At 37.0% G+C, this 15499-nt stretch overlaps 1 protein-coding gene across 1 annotated transcript in view; it reads left to right on the top strand.

Moving 5' to 3' along the window:
* ash2 (Set1/Ash2 histone methyltransferase complex subunit ash2) overlaps window positions 1–15499 on the top strand; it is a 347019-nt gene that overhangs the window by 302475 nt on the left and 29045 nt on the right. Inside the window, exon 14 of the mRNA XM_090370069.1 lies at window positions 10700–10792. Coding sequence (XP_090226195.1) covers window positions 10700–10792 — 93 coding nt within the window. The remainder of the gene's footprint in view (window positions 1–10699; window positions 10793–15499) is intronic.

A 15499-nucleotide genomic window follows, 5' to 3' on the forward strand; every position in this document is an offset into this window, starting at 1 on the left:
TCTAAATGATCCTGAATTCCACCCTTGATCATTGCCTCCATGATTTTCCCTACCACTGAAGTTAGACTGGCCAGTCAGTAATTACCCCGTTACACTCCTAGAATCGCCTTTATGTTCCAATTTACACCAATCCAACAGAATCTCTCCTGTCCAGTGATGCTCTCATAACTAGCCTTAATGGTTCAATGCACTCACTTGCTGCCTCCTTTAAGATTATAGGGTATATGCCATCAACCACAGGAGCCTTACTCGCATAGGCACAGAAGTTCTCATTAAATAATCATTTGAAATTTCAACATCATTAATTACATTTTTTCAACTTCACTTCCATAATATCTCATTGACACAAAGGGGTTTTTTTTATGTAAATATCGATGCAAAGTAACTGTTGAGTTCATCTGCAACTTCAGCTCTGTTATCTAATACTATCCCACGTCCATTACATAAGGATCCAATCTGATTTGTCCTTCTGTTCTCTGCATTTATATATGTGAAGAATTCCTTAACTGCACTCTTTGCTCTCTTCTTTATTTCTTATCCTCACTCTTTTCTCTCCCCCCAGACTCAGTAAAGATACTATAGTGAAAATTATACTTCGCTTAATAAAATGTCTTTCTCCTTCAGAAAATTATGAACATAATTCAACCATGGAAAGACCAACATGGAACAGAACATCAGTGTTCCACAAATTTTTCCAAAATAAGTGAGTCAGAAATTAATGAAATACTTTTAACTATTTTTGCTAAAAAAGTTCAAAGCCTAGAAATATGGACTGAGATCGTCTACGATTACCAGAATAGAATCCGAAAGGGCGTTTTCTGCCGCTAATCAAATATGTACCAAAATTAGATCCATTTTAAATTATCATACTATTGATTGCTTATGTTTCTTAAGAGTTCACTTTATTTGGACAGGTAGTGTGGATGCTTAAACATAACTAAACTTTGCAGTAACAATATGTATTTTTTTGTTTTTAAATAACTGTATTTTAATGATTTTTTTCAGAATATTTATTATTGCAATAAAAGTTTATTTAAAACATGAATTCAAGTAATTACAGTACTTGTTTTTGGAATACCGGTACTAATACCAGTATCCCAGTTTCATATATTAAAAATACCAAAATTCCGGTATTGTAAGCCCTAGTTAGATGAATATTAGATGAATATTTTTATTTTTTTCTTGTCGGTATTACTATAAGTATGGTAATGCTAAAATAGTATATAAGTATCAATAATTTTTTAAAATATTTCTGAAGAAATATTTTTAAAAAAATTTAATATTTCTTTTTTAAATATTAAAAAATACTGATGTATGGGTTAGTGTAATTGCATCATTTTTATACATAGCAAACTACCAAGTAGGTAAAATTAGTATAGTTTTGATTATATCTCATATTGTGACAAAGAGGAGCTGAAAGACTACAACAGAGATGGACAGATGAAATTCAAGAGTTCGTGGGCCATTGCACAAAACAGAAGGAACAGTCAAGTTGCTGGAGAGGAATTCATCCTTCAGTGTATTGAAAATGGCTGATGATGATGATGATGACGATCCCACTCACTTGGTACCCAGAATAGGGTACCATAGTGGGGTACCACTTACACTTTTTTTCCCGCTTTTTGCAGGTTGAGCAGCCACATTTCTCACCTAACACTTGAATAGAGATACTCAGATAATAATATCAATATTTATAATTATTTTAGTGACTTACACATATATATGCACAATCACATACACGAACAAACATTCAGTCTCTTACACCTTCTTTCTCACACTCCTATAATTGTAAATAGACAGTCAATCACCCATGCATACCGTACATGTATTATACTTAGACTGTCACAGACTATGTTGCTTTGTTTTCATGATCCATTTTTATATTTAATCCACAATATTTACTTTCAATTAAAACGTGCATTTGTTTCTACGCATTGGGGGGGAAGGGAATTTATTTTGGCAAGTCCATATCAATCAAGTGCAACAATATGGGTACTACTGAGAGCACACAAGCACTCCCTACTCAGACATACATACTTCAAGGTACAAAAACACAGACTAGAGCTCTCCATCATGTCTGGCAATGTGGATGCAACATAGAGCCCCAATCAAGCAAAATGTCATGCACACTTAATTATACAAACAATTAATATTCACACAATACATACAATCATGCTCTCAAAAATAAGTACACTAATAGCATTTGAACTAAGCACTATGAATCCATAACATTTATATAGGATTAATTACACATAAATTAATTATAAAAACATATATTTAGGAAAATATACACACAAAGTTATTAAGCAGAAGTCAAACATAAAATAATACAATTTCTAACACGAAAATTTTTATTGGGATGAGAAACACATTCTAAACAGGCCAGTCGCAATTAGGTAAGAGTGTCTAAATGGTGGGGGATTACAGTCTAGAATATATCATGGTTGCTTGTTCTAGTCTCAAAATCTTTTTGAGGAAATTCAGAGAAGGCCATGTAGTGCATGTCATCAGAGATGAGTAGTTGCTGATCTCCACAAGTTATGGGTCCAATTTTGGCCATAAGTCTACATCTGTGGGGATGTTTCTCCTAACTGGATAACCCTAGTTTCCCCCAAAACCCTAAGGCAAACCAGGGTAGTGGTTTTGGGGGAAACTGGGGTTACTTTAGATAGGAACATCCTAGTGACTTTCCCTTTGGTTGACTCTTCCCATCTAGTCTGCCATTGCTGGTAGAATATGGTTGCTATTCTTTTCTTTTTTGACATCTGCCTCAAGATCTGTTTTAATCGTTAGGGTTTAGTTGGGATTTCTCTCTTAATTATATAATTGAGACCTCTTCTAGGTCTAGTGGCAGTGTCACTGCCAGGACCTGCAGAGCAGGTGTCCCAACAGTGCAGCACACCCTCGTAATAGTTAGTACAGGTAACTCTTGTATAAACACAGTAGTGTTTATACAATGTTGTGTTGTGCGAAACCGTATTATACGGGACTAAGAAAAAGTACAAAGGGGGGGGTTACATTACAATAGCTAACAAAAATACATATTTGTTAGCTGTTGTACTATTTCTTTAACAAAATGTTAACAAAATTAACAAAACTATACCATTCTAGATTTCTTGTATCTTCTACTTCCTTTAAAAAATTAGTAATCTGGGTTTGTTTGCTTTTGCTTGATAAATCTTTGAGAATTTCATTGTATGGAACTAATCATTTTTGAAGCTCCCTTTTCAACTCTGGTTTCTTTCATTCAAGAATCAGCATTTAAAAAATAAGATTCTAATTGCTTGGGTAACTTTATGCCTTCTCGTATGCTTTTTAGTATAAATTTGGAAGTTTAGAATTTTCATCTGCTCTATCATCCTCTGAATTGATTTGATTTTCCTCCGATGCCATTTCCACCAAATCCACTTTGCCAGCCTTTTTCTACCTGTAATTCTTGAACGTCTTCAGTAATCATATGTATATATTTTTAGGAGCATCTGTGACTAAAAGACATGTTGCTCTGTGTATATTGTCTATAAATTGCCTGGCCTGAGGTCGATTTTCTGTTTTGCTGGATGAAAAACCTGAGTTCAGGGAGAAAAAACCATGCTACCCTCGCCTGAGCCTGACTAACTCAGCCACTTTGTTAAAAAGACCCATAAAAATTCTTCCTATTATTGGCTGGATTCAAACTCAGGTCTTTTCCACTCGGTGCAGGGAGGAGGGCAATTCTACCAACTGTGCGACCCACGAGGGCTTCAGTAGTCTTATCATCAAAACCTTCCTTTCCTACTTACGTAGCAAGTTCTACTACCACACCAATTCCGTTTTTCTGCCGGTTCGACCATATTTCCTGAATGAACTAGCTCTGGCCAAACATTTTTCCACACGCATTTAATGTTGAAGGTTTTATTTCATTGAATGATATTGGTATGATTTTGATACAGTCCAAAATTGAGAAATGTTTCCATACCTCCATTACTTCAATAGATTCGGAATCAATTTTTTCCAAAATCCATTGTAATGATTTTGTGATGTAATGTGAGTTTTAAAGGTGGATATAATGCCTTGACCTTATGGTGGAATGAAAGAAGTTGTATTAACCTAATACAACTTCAATGTTTGGATGACTTAAATCTTTTGGATGGCCTGGCGTTGCTATCCACTAGATATAAAACTTTGAAATCTAGATTTTTCCACAAGTTCAATAGCATAGAACATAACATGGGGATTTCCCTACAAAATGAAATACAGGCTAGCCTACCCCGTATAACACAGTACTTCTACAACACGGTTTCGCTCTGACATGATTGATAAATTGAGACAATCCTCGCACAATATGGTATTTAAATAACATGGTTTGAGAATTGCGGCAAACCTCGCATAACAAGGTACTTTTGAGCTTTTGTGCAAGGAAAACCCTGCTATTATTTTGATATAATTTTTCAGTGTTTCCATTCTCTTTTGTGAATTCCTGCTCTTGGCTTGCTAGTTGTTATGCAAAAAAAAAATTGGGAAATCCCCATATTTTATTTTGTTGGGAAATTTTGTTAGGTTCTGTGCTATTGAACTTGGGGAAAAAATCCACATTTAAAATTTTTATTACTATTGGATAACACACCAGGCCATCCAAAAGATTTAAGTCATCCAAACATTTAAGTAATATTCCTACCACCAAATACAATTTCTTTAATTTACCTTTAAAGCCCATTACATCAGAAAATCATTACAATGGATTTTGGAAAAAAATTTATTCCGAATCTATTGAAGTGATGGAGGCATGGTACCATTTTTCAATTGTGGACTGTGTCGGAATCAAAGCTTTATCACTCACAGTAAAACCAATCGTCAACATTAGCTGAGTGTTCGAAAAATGTATGGCCAGAGTCAGTTCATTTAGGAAATATGGTCGAACTGGCAGAAAACAGAATCAGTGCGATAGTACAACTTGCTAAGTCGGTAGTAGGGGAAGGTTTTGATGATATGACTACTGAAGATGTTCAATAATTATTGGTAGAAAAAGAGGCTGGCAAAGCAGATTTGGGGGAAATGACATCAGAGGTAAACCAAATCAATTCAGAGGATGATAGTGCAGATGAAAATTCTGAAGTTCCAAATTTTACACTAAAAAGCATCCTGGAAGGTCGAGCAATTAGAATCTTATTTTTTGAATGCGGAGCACAAAGGGAGCTTTAAAATGCTTAGCTCAGTACCATGAAATTTACAAAGATCTATCAAGCAAAAGCAAACAAACCAGATTACTGATTTTTTAGAGAAGCAGAAGATACTCGAAATCTAGATGCTCTAGAAGAAAGTTCAGAAGGTGAAGATATTCTGCTTCTGCAACGGATAAAACATTTTCGTTTGGTTGTGCTTAGCAGCGATGAAGAGGAAGAAACTTAAATGAATTATCTGACATATATGTATCACAGTTTGTTCAGTTTTTACTATTTTTAATAAAAATTAAGTTTCCAATAGTCATAAAAAAAATGATGTATTTTTTGTTAGCTTTTGGAACGTAACCTCCTGTTTTGTACTGGTTGTTAATGCCCCGTATAACACGGTTTCAATATATATATATATATATTTTTTTTTTGACTAGAGAGTCAACAGCGGGGATTCAAAAGTAGTGGAAATGTTGAAAAATTACATCTAACTCAAAAATACCCTGTTATGCAAGGTTTGCTGAAATTCTCTGTGTTATATAAGTACCATGTTGTGCGAGGATTGTCACAATTTATCAATCGCATTAGAGTGAAACAGTATTGTAGAAGTACTGTGTTATATGGGAGTTGTCTGTAGTACACCGGTGTGCAAAATTTAAGGACCAGTCAGGTTTTCACCTGTAGCTTCTCATAGGAGTGGCCTGGATATGGGAAAAGCATACCAAAGGAACCTTGTGAGGTACAGAAATCATGAAGGAAACAGCACTGACACAACAGCGGAAACAAAACAGTACAGAGGGACTTTCTTCAAAAATCGCAACACTGGCTGCCATGATACAAATGCATCACTGCCAAAGATGGAACAAAGGGAAGAGGTGGTCCTCAATAGGAAATATGGTCACTTATGTCAATGAAGGCTTTGCACTGCTGTCCATAGTTAGAACAATGTTGTTGATAAGTTCTTGTGGTAGCATCGTTCATTCCTCTGTGAGTGCCACCTTCAGCTGGTGAACATTTTCTGGTGGGTGTGGACGAGCTGCTAGGCATCTCCCCAGTGCATCCCATATGTGTTTGATGGGATTTAGATCGGTGGAATGGGCAGGCCAATCTATACAAACAATGCCCTCACTTTCCAAAAGCGTATCACAGCTGCAGTGCAATGGGGTGGGGCGTTATCATCCATAAACACGAACTCTGGGCCAATGGCACCTCGGAACAGATGCACATGGGCAAGGATTGCCTCAGTACATTAGCATGCACCGGGTACAGTATAGTCTTCCAGTATCTGGAGTTGTGTATGTCTATCCAAGATAACGCCTCCCCAGACGAGAACACCTCGACTGCCATATCAATCCCTTTCAGTGATGTTTGCGAGGTGATACCATGTGCCAACCTCTCGCCAGATTAGCTGACGTCCAGAATCGCTGCTGAGACCGAATCTTCTCTCATCAGTAAAAAGAGTAGATTCAGAATCTACCACAAAATCTTTACGTAAGGTAAAGATTTTGTGGTTGCAACCTTTAGAAATAGTGTTGATCCTTAAGTTTTGCACACCAGTGCATAATCGTTTGTATAGAGTCTAGCTTCTTTTTATTTTAATCCAAGATAGCCGTGTAAAACCATATGCCTGTGCTGTAAGTAATGACCTGGGAGGAAGCCTGCCTTATAAATAAGTGCAAGTGTAATCCCCGGTTAGCATGGCTGATTCATGCTATCATTCTGGTGCAATTTCTCACTTTTTTTTTTTTTGGCAATATGCACCGAGGAATGGTCAGACCATTGCCAAATACTTGAGTTTTTTCATCAGGGGTATTGTTTTGCCAGAAATTATCTGTGGTCTCCTGCAGAGCTTTCCTTTGATTAGCATAGATTTGGTTTTGGTTTCAAAAATTTTTAGCTTAAGGATTTTTGCCGAGTGCTGCACAGGATGTTTAGACAATAGTTTGTCTAATGTTCTAGGCTAGCTCTGGTGTCAGCCTGACAAGCAAGACAAGGTTGTCCGTAAAGGCAGTCCTGTCTATTCTGCCAATATCCATTGCCAGGAATTCATCCAAGACTAAGTACCAAAATTGAGACCTAGAACTGAATACTGGAGGGCACCCTTGGGTTACTGTATGGGTAATACTGTGGTGATGGGTTTTCACTGTAATCTGCCTGTTACTGAGGTAATCCTATCCTTATTATGATTATAATGATTTTGAGGGTTCTGGTTTGGTGCAGTCTCATGACTTTGCTGGGCCACCATAAGGTGTCAAATTCTCCAGCAAAGTCAAATGATATTTCTTGAACATTTTGTGAAGCCTTAATGAGACAGTTCATTAAGGTCAACATTTCTGTTGATCAACCAGGTTTAAAACCGAATTGCTTATCTGAATCAAAGTTTGCACTAGAGTAGTGAGTATCTAGTTTGTGCAGCATAGTCTTTCCAGTACCTTGCCCAGTACAGGTAACAGAGCAATAGGTCTGTATGACTTTGGGTACTTCTGGGTGGTTTTTCTGGGTTCTTTAATATAAGGTGAACATTTGCCTGTTTCTGTGCTATTTGGAATATACCCTTGTGTAAGCAGTTATTGTAAAACTGTAATAGGTGGTTTGGAAAGCTCTTGGTAAATTCCTTTATCATTTAAATTGCTATTAAATCATTACCTGGGAATTTATTAATTTTAGTTCTATTAATTTCATAGAATTTCTTGGAAGTAAATGATGTTCTGTGGTTGTAACTGTATATCTATCATTTTTAGCATATATTTCTGTTCCTGGTCAGGGGATGGGGATCAGAACATTTAAGATGTTGTTCACTGTCTCCTCGGAGGTATTGGTTGGTTGTTCATTTTGAGTGTCAGTCATGTTTACTACATCTCCGTTTGGTAACTGTGCTGTAGACCACACCCAAAGGGGTCAGAATTACCGGAAATACCACCAAGGGTCTGCCAGAATGGCCTTTTCTTTTGCCATATTATGCTTGTGCAGCTATTTTTCATTATTAATCAATGGGCACTGCTCTTTTTGGACTAATGTTATTAGTGGAGTTCCCCAGGGTTCAGCTTTTACTCATTGTTGTTCTCTGTATTTATTAAAAGATACTGATGAAGGTATATTAGGCTTAATGTCCACGGTTGCTGCTGATACGAAGGTTGGCAGAGTTGTTAATGACGCTATTGACAGTATGCTACAGGATCTAGAAAAGTTTAGCAACTGAAAGTTTAGAAAAGGTGGCAACTGAAGTTTAACATTGACAAATGTAAAGTATTGCATATGGGTAGCAGTAACCCGAGAATAACGTATCAACTGTGTGGTACTACTTTCGCTAAGTGTGTTTAGGGTCAAGCGGCACCAGGGGTTTTCCCCATTTCCGTGTAGTTTATGCTGTGGTGTGTTACAGTACGTTGTAAATGCCAGAGATTTAAAAGTGTGTGGGTCTTGGGGGAAAGACAGAAGTCTTTCCCCTCTACTCTGGCAGGTCCTGCCACCTAATTTCTTGAGATTTCGGTGGCTAGGACCTAATAAAATAAAATAAATGGGGAACACTTAAGTTTATAAAAAGCCAGGAGAGGTTAATGTCGTTCAGGTTTCAATTTAGAAATCATTAATTTTGATTAGTTGTGTGGGGTGTATGCTGGCGTATTAGTTAGAGTAGAGGGGAAAGACAGAAGTATGGGGTCGACTGGGAAGGCAACCCCAGGTGGTCAGTAAGACATACCCATGCCTCACCAGGCAAAGTATATGGGGTGGCAGGGGAGGGAGGGAGGAGACAGGTAGACCATCTCCTTCCATCTGCCTGGGAGAGGAAAAAAAGTACCAGGCAAGTGACGTGGTGCAGATCACCATTTTGCGACATGGCAGTGAGGCTGCAGCAGTTGTGGGGTAGTCATATAAAATCATGTGCGGTAGTAGAGTCTCTCGTGGGACAGTGTGCAATCCAGGTTGAATGTCTTTGTCTTTGGTTCTCTATCTTCGCTCAGTGTGGTAGAGAATGAAAAAGACCTGGGGGTAATTGTGCACTCAGTCTACAAGGGTAACTCATGGTGTCTTGTCACCAATGTAGAGGGATTTTTCTAGCAGGGATAAGGAGATGATTATCCCCTTGTATAAGGCAATGGTCAAGTGACACCTTGAGTAATGTTTTCAGGTCTAGAGGCCTCATTTTAAGAAGGATGTAGAGTTACTTGAATGAGTACAGAGAAGGGCAATGAGATTGGCAAATGGAACAAAGGTCTGCTCTTACTAAGAAAGGCTGAAGTTATGCAAATTGCAGTGTCTGAAGACTAGGCACCTGCAAGGTGATCTGATTGAGGTGTATAAGGCCTTGAATGATTTGAGCAAGCATCGATGCTGATGGGATTCTTCCTGTTTCCCAGGTTAATTGCCCGAGGAAACATAAATTCAAATTGAAGAAAGACAGTGTAGAACAGATGTGGGGAAATTTGCCTTCAGCCATGGGTGGTTAATTCCTGAACAAACTGCCAACTGTTGTTGTGGAAGTTGCAGTGCCTTTAGCCAGCAGGGTAGTTGGTTGGTGGAACAGACTTCCATCCCATGTTGTGGAAGTTGATAGCCTAAATAAATTTAAGGCTTAGCGGGAGTGTTTTTTTTTTGGCTGATACTGCATAAGCTTGCTTTCTTGCATCATATACCTCTGCTAATGCTAAAGTTGACAGCTTAAACAAATTCAAAGCAGAACTAGAGAAACATTTGGAGTGAGTGGGTCGGGGCACAATGGGAAGGTTTTTTTTTTTTTTTTTTTTGTCTGATGCTGTATAAGCATGATTTCTTCCATCGTATGCTAATGTGTCTCTTTTCATGATGATTTGAGTATAAAAAGGAGTCAGATGGGGCCAAATTGGGCAGAGTAGGATAGATTCCTTCTGAACGCTTTGTTTTGATAAATATGTCTGTCTGTCTTGATATAACAACCACTTATCCAACTGCAATTTACACCTATTGTGCTACTTCTTACTTTCAGAATTGTTTCGGAACTTGAAGATGAAAAGTTGACAGTTTTTCCTGGGAAAGTGAATTCTGAGTGGACAGTTCTCTTTTTTTTTTTAATCAGAGAAATTGATTTGCATGGTCATGAATTTTGATGCGCTCATCTCTGTTTTCTTTGACCTTGCAGAATTCACTGTCTTCTGCTTTTTGCCATCTCTAGATTATACTGAAGTATCCATATTTTGTTCCATGATAAAATTTTTTTTCAGCAGGTCAGTACAAATCCATCCTTTTTTTTATTCATTGGGTGTAATTCAGGTTGGCTCACACTTTCATTTCCAGAGTGATGATTAAAATTTAAAGAATATCCTCTTTATCCAACTCCAATTATTCTACAGTTAATTTTCAGTTGATACACACAATTTCCATCACTTTTTTACTGCCATTTTTATATTTTTGTGTGAAAATAAACTCTTTAATTATTACTGCTGTAATGATAGATGATGAAATAAAATACAAAATACACCTAGTAGCTGTATTGGTTGTGTTATAGTTATATGTCTGTCAAAACAGGCTTTAAAATTTCCTCATTGTAATTTCTAATTGTTTTAATTTTATATTAGCCATTGGTCAAATTCAAGAGTTATTTATATTTTGAGGAAAAGGATGAAATCCAATCAACAATCAAAAGTCTCCAACCACTTCCGGGAAGTAAGGTAAGGATTATATTTATTGTGTGTATCATTAAATACACAGAAGGTTTGATTTTTTTTTTTGCTCTAACTCTTCAGTTCTTTATGTTTTAAGATTAATAACTATTTAAATGAGGGAAAATTGAAACTATTCACACTTTCTGCAGCATCTGGCTAATCGTTTTTGCTTGGCTTTCTTTTAAATGTACAGAAACCTTCCCAACAGCAGGTTTGCTAATTTGAGATAATGTGGTTTTATTTTTGTATACCAAAATTTTACATACCAGTCATGCTATTATATATAGAGTAAAATCTCATTAATACAAACTCGGTTTTATACAAAGTACTCATTTATATGAAGTGCATACCATTCCCCTGCGAAATGATAGGCTTTTCTATATGCACTGGTGTTCAAAGAAAGTGTATGGAGAAAAGTTAGGAATTTCACATTTCTAACTCTTTTTCCTCATGGTATGTTACATTAATGACTAGCATCACAAATAGAAATATAAACAAAAGATATTTATTAATAATTAAGGCAAAGCTAAGTAAGATTTGACAAATACTCTCAAAATATTCCAAAATGAGCATTTGCAACCATTATATAACATATTTGGTACACGACAATTATGGCTGAAATGTAATCAGAATCACTTAATTTGCTTCAGTTTATCATTTTAAATGGAAAACAAAATGAAAAGTTCACCAGGTGCACACTGTTGAGGCATTGATAAGATCAATTTCCGAAGATAATCAAATGATCGCGGTTCTAAACACAAATTATGGCTTCGTGAAGTTTATGAAGGGTCTTTCCTTTCTTTCTGGCAACTGCAGATTCCACACGATGCCAATGGTTCTCTATAGGATTCAGGTCAGGGCTGTTTCCTGGCCAGCTAAGAGTTGTAATGAACTATTCTTCCAACCATATTTTTCATCTATAACAAATGTAAACACATTACTGTCAAACCTCTAATGCAGAAATGAAGCTAAAGTAACTACAGAAGTGTCTACTTATACTTTTCGCCCAATGACAAGGAGTCATGAAAGATGCAGGTTGAAATGGTCTCTAATGGTTGGCAGCAATATAGCTAGGTATCCATTGGCATTTACGGAACCTTTAATAAACTGCAGGTGACCTACTCCACGATACGAAACGCACTCCCATATCATTTGGTTGGTAAGGATTTTCACTGTAGATACCATACAGTCTGGAGGGTATTCTTCACCATGTCTACAGCAAATTGTTTGTCTCACATCAGAGCCATGCAGATTGAATTTCTTCTCATCCGAGAAAATAAGTGACTTCCACTTCTTGGGCTCCATTTGACATGCTCCTTACACCAAATTAATCGGGAATTTTTCATTTTTTGTGTAAGGAGGGGCATCTTCTTACGATGACGGGCTACAAGTCCATTTTTGAAGAGGCGTCTTCTGACTATTACTGCACTTGCTACCACTCCTGTATGTTCTTCCCATTCTCTTTTCAGTTCAGATGAAGAAGCTTTACAGTTTTTAAGGCATAAGGGCTTCAAAACATGGTTCTGTTTTGGCGTAGAGACTAGTTTGCACCCAGTTCCTTTTTTTCCTATCAGCAGAACCAGTATTCTTGAGTTTGGAAAGAAATCTACTCACAGTAGACTGATTACAAGATACACTATAAGCAATATGACAGAAAGAACAACCTTCCTCATGCAAAGTAACAGCTGATGCAATACTATGTCTTCACCTACACGTCAATCTTATCTGATGCAATCTGTAAGAAATATTGCCATATATTTAACGTTATTCGGAATACAATTACAGTTTTAAGGGGTGATGCACTTTCTTTGAACCCCAGTGTATATGAAAATATATTTGTTTATTACAAAATTCAGTTAATATGTATTACAAAGTTAATTTTCACCATGTGAGAAATAAATATTGTTATTTTTACATGTTTAATACAAATCTTGGCATAGTTGTCCAATTATTGCCTCTGGCCACCTGGTTCCCTGCTTGACGAAGGATGGCACTGATGTTAGAATTTACTTTTGAGTAACAAAACTAGTAGCTACAACGTAAGTGCACTCTGAAAAACATCATTGTGAAGGATGAGCTGCTAAATTAGCAAAAGATAAAAACAGTTTTTCTAAGTTGTTTACATGCACTACTTCGCTCTCCATTGGATTAAGGTCAGTTTCAGAGTAGTAATAGTGGCATGTGATGCATGAAAGCGAGCATATGAACTTATATAGCATCAATCAATCAAAAAAAAAAAAAATTTATCATATCCATTCCCTCTAAACGCTTGTCCAGTTCCTTCTTGAATTTATTATTTAAGCTATCAACTTCCACGACAGATGCAAGTTTGTTCCAACAATTAACCACCCTCTAGCTAAAGGCAAATTTCCACACATCTATTATATGACTCTTTCTTCAATTTGAATTTATGCCCCCTCAGCTTCGTAATCTGAGCTAGTGGAAGAATCCCATCAGAATTCAGCATTCTCGACCCATTCAAGGCCTTACTTATACACCTCAATCAGATCACCTCGCAGGTGCCTAGTCTCCAGTTGCTGCAGTTTGCAAACTTAAGCCTTTTTTGGTAAAAGGATCCCTTTGTTCTCCTTATCAATCTTGTTGCCATTCTATGTACACACTCAAGCAACTCTGTATCCTTCCTAAAATGAGGCCTCCACACCTATATGCAGTACTCAAGGCATGGCCTGACCATGCCTTGAGTATTGCATATACAAAGGAATAATCACATCCTTTTTCCTACTAGCAAAATTCCTGAATATCATTGACAATACCCCATGACCTGCTCTGACAGTCTGTCTACATTGCTCAGAAAACTTACACGATTATTTTCAGATCTATTCTAACACCATAAGTGTAGTACCACACAGTTGGTATGTTTCTCTGGGGTTCTACCAATATGCAGTACTTTGCATTTGTCAATATTAAATCTCAGTTGCCACTTCTCAGCTCATTTGCCCAAATTTTCTAGATCCTGTTGACAGTAATGGCAATAGCACACTGTCATTAACAACCCTTCCACCCTTTGTATCTTCTTCAGACTTCAACATTAAGCCTGATATACCTTCATCAATATCTTTGATAAGTATACAAAGCAACAGTGGACCCAACACTGAACCCTGGGGGACTCCACTAATAACATTAGTGGATACTGCTCCACAAAGAGCAGTATCCATTGATTACCACTCTCTGTCTTCTCCCACTCAAACACCCTTTTATCTATTGTAGCAACTTACCCTTAATACCACACTGCTCCAATTTGTACAGTAGGCTTTCCTGAAATCCAAGTGTATGATATCAATATTATTTTTGTTTCTTCCAGTTCCTTTTTAACCATGTCATAGTATCCAATCAAATTTGTCAGATAAGACTTTCCCTTAACAAACCCATGTTCTGTCTGAATTATTACTGCAGTCTTGTGTAGATGATCCTGCAATGCATCTTTAACTAGTGATTCCATTATTTTGCCTGGAACAGAAGTTGAACTAATTGGTCTGTAATTACTTGTGTCACCCTTAGATCCCCTCCCCTTTGTGAATTGGGGATACATTTGCACATCTCCTGTCTGTGGGGACTTTCCTTTAGATGCTCTCATAATTATGTGAGCATCCTTGTTTTCCTCATGAATCTTGTTGCCATTCTCTGTACACACTCAAGCAACTCTATATCCTTACTTCCGCCTGCTTTTATAAGTGAATATAACTGAATAAATTCCATCCACCCCCAGGTGCCTTTCATATGTTTAACTTCAGCAATTTCACCCACACATTGCTCTCAGTTATTACAAAATCATTAAGCACACTGTTACTATTTGATAAACTTCTGGCATTCCCCTCCTTGAATAACTCCTCATGTGCGAATGTAGATGCGAAATACTCATTTAATTTAGTTTGGCAGCTATCTGAGAATGATCATCTACAGTCAAACCATTGATATCAAGTGGAATAATCTGATTCATACTCTTCCTTCTGGATTTTATAGAAGTAAAGAAGTCCTTGTTGTTTTTCTTAATATCCTCTGCCAAAGATTTCTTGTAATCTGCCTTCGCCTGCTAACCTCTTTTGTGACTTGATTACAGACCAGCTTTTATCTGCCATAGGCTTCTGTGTCACAGATAATTTATATGCATTCCATGGATTTTTCTTCTCTTCCACGAGTCTCATTAGTTCATCTGACATCCATTTATGTCTAAACCGTGAACATATCTTAATTGGCATGAAAAGCCTGGTAGCTTCTACGATTAGTTCCTTGAATGCTTCAAACTTTTCTGTTGGTGATATCATCAATTGGTCCTACTGTACAGAATTTAAAAACTGTCTGAGACCACTGTAGTCACCTTTACGGAAGCAAAAACCTTTCATGACAGATGAGAAAAATGCATGGGATGCATATAAATTATCAAGCGACTCAGAAGCCTATGGCAGATATAAGCTAGTCTGTAATCAGGTGACAAAGGAGGTTAGGCAGGCAAAAGCAGATTACGAGAAATCCTTGGCAAAAGATGCTAAGAAAAACAGCAAGGATTTCTTTACTTATATAAACTCTAAAAGGAAGGGGATGAATCTGTTTGGTCCACTTGACATCGATGGTTCAACTGTTGATGATCCTGCTCAGATAGCAAACACACTGAATGAGTATTTTGCATCTACATTCACACATGAGGAATTATTAAGGTTTGAAAATGGCAGAAGGTTATCAAATTGTAGCAGGATA

The sequence above is a fragment of the Mastigoproctus giganteus genome, chromosome 3 (assembly GCF_048544385.1).
Source record: "Mastigoproctus giganteus isolate SK-2022 chromosome 3, ASM4854438v1, whole genome shotgun sequence".
Lineage (NCBI taxonomy): Eukaryota > Metazoa > Arthropoda > Arachnida > Uropygi > Thelyphonidae > Mastigoproctus > Mastigoproctus giganteus.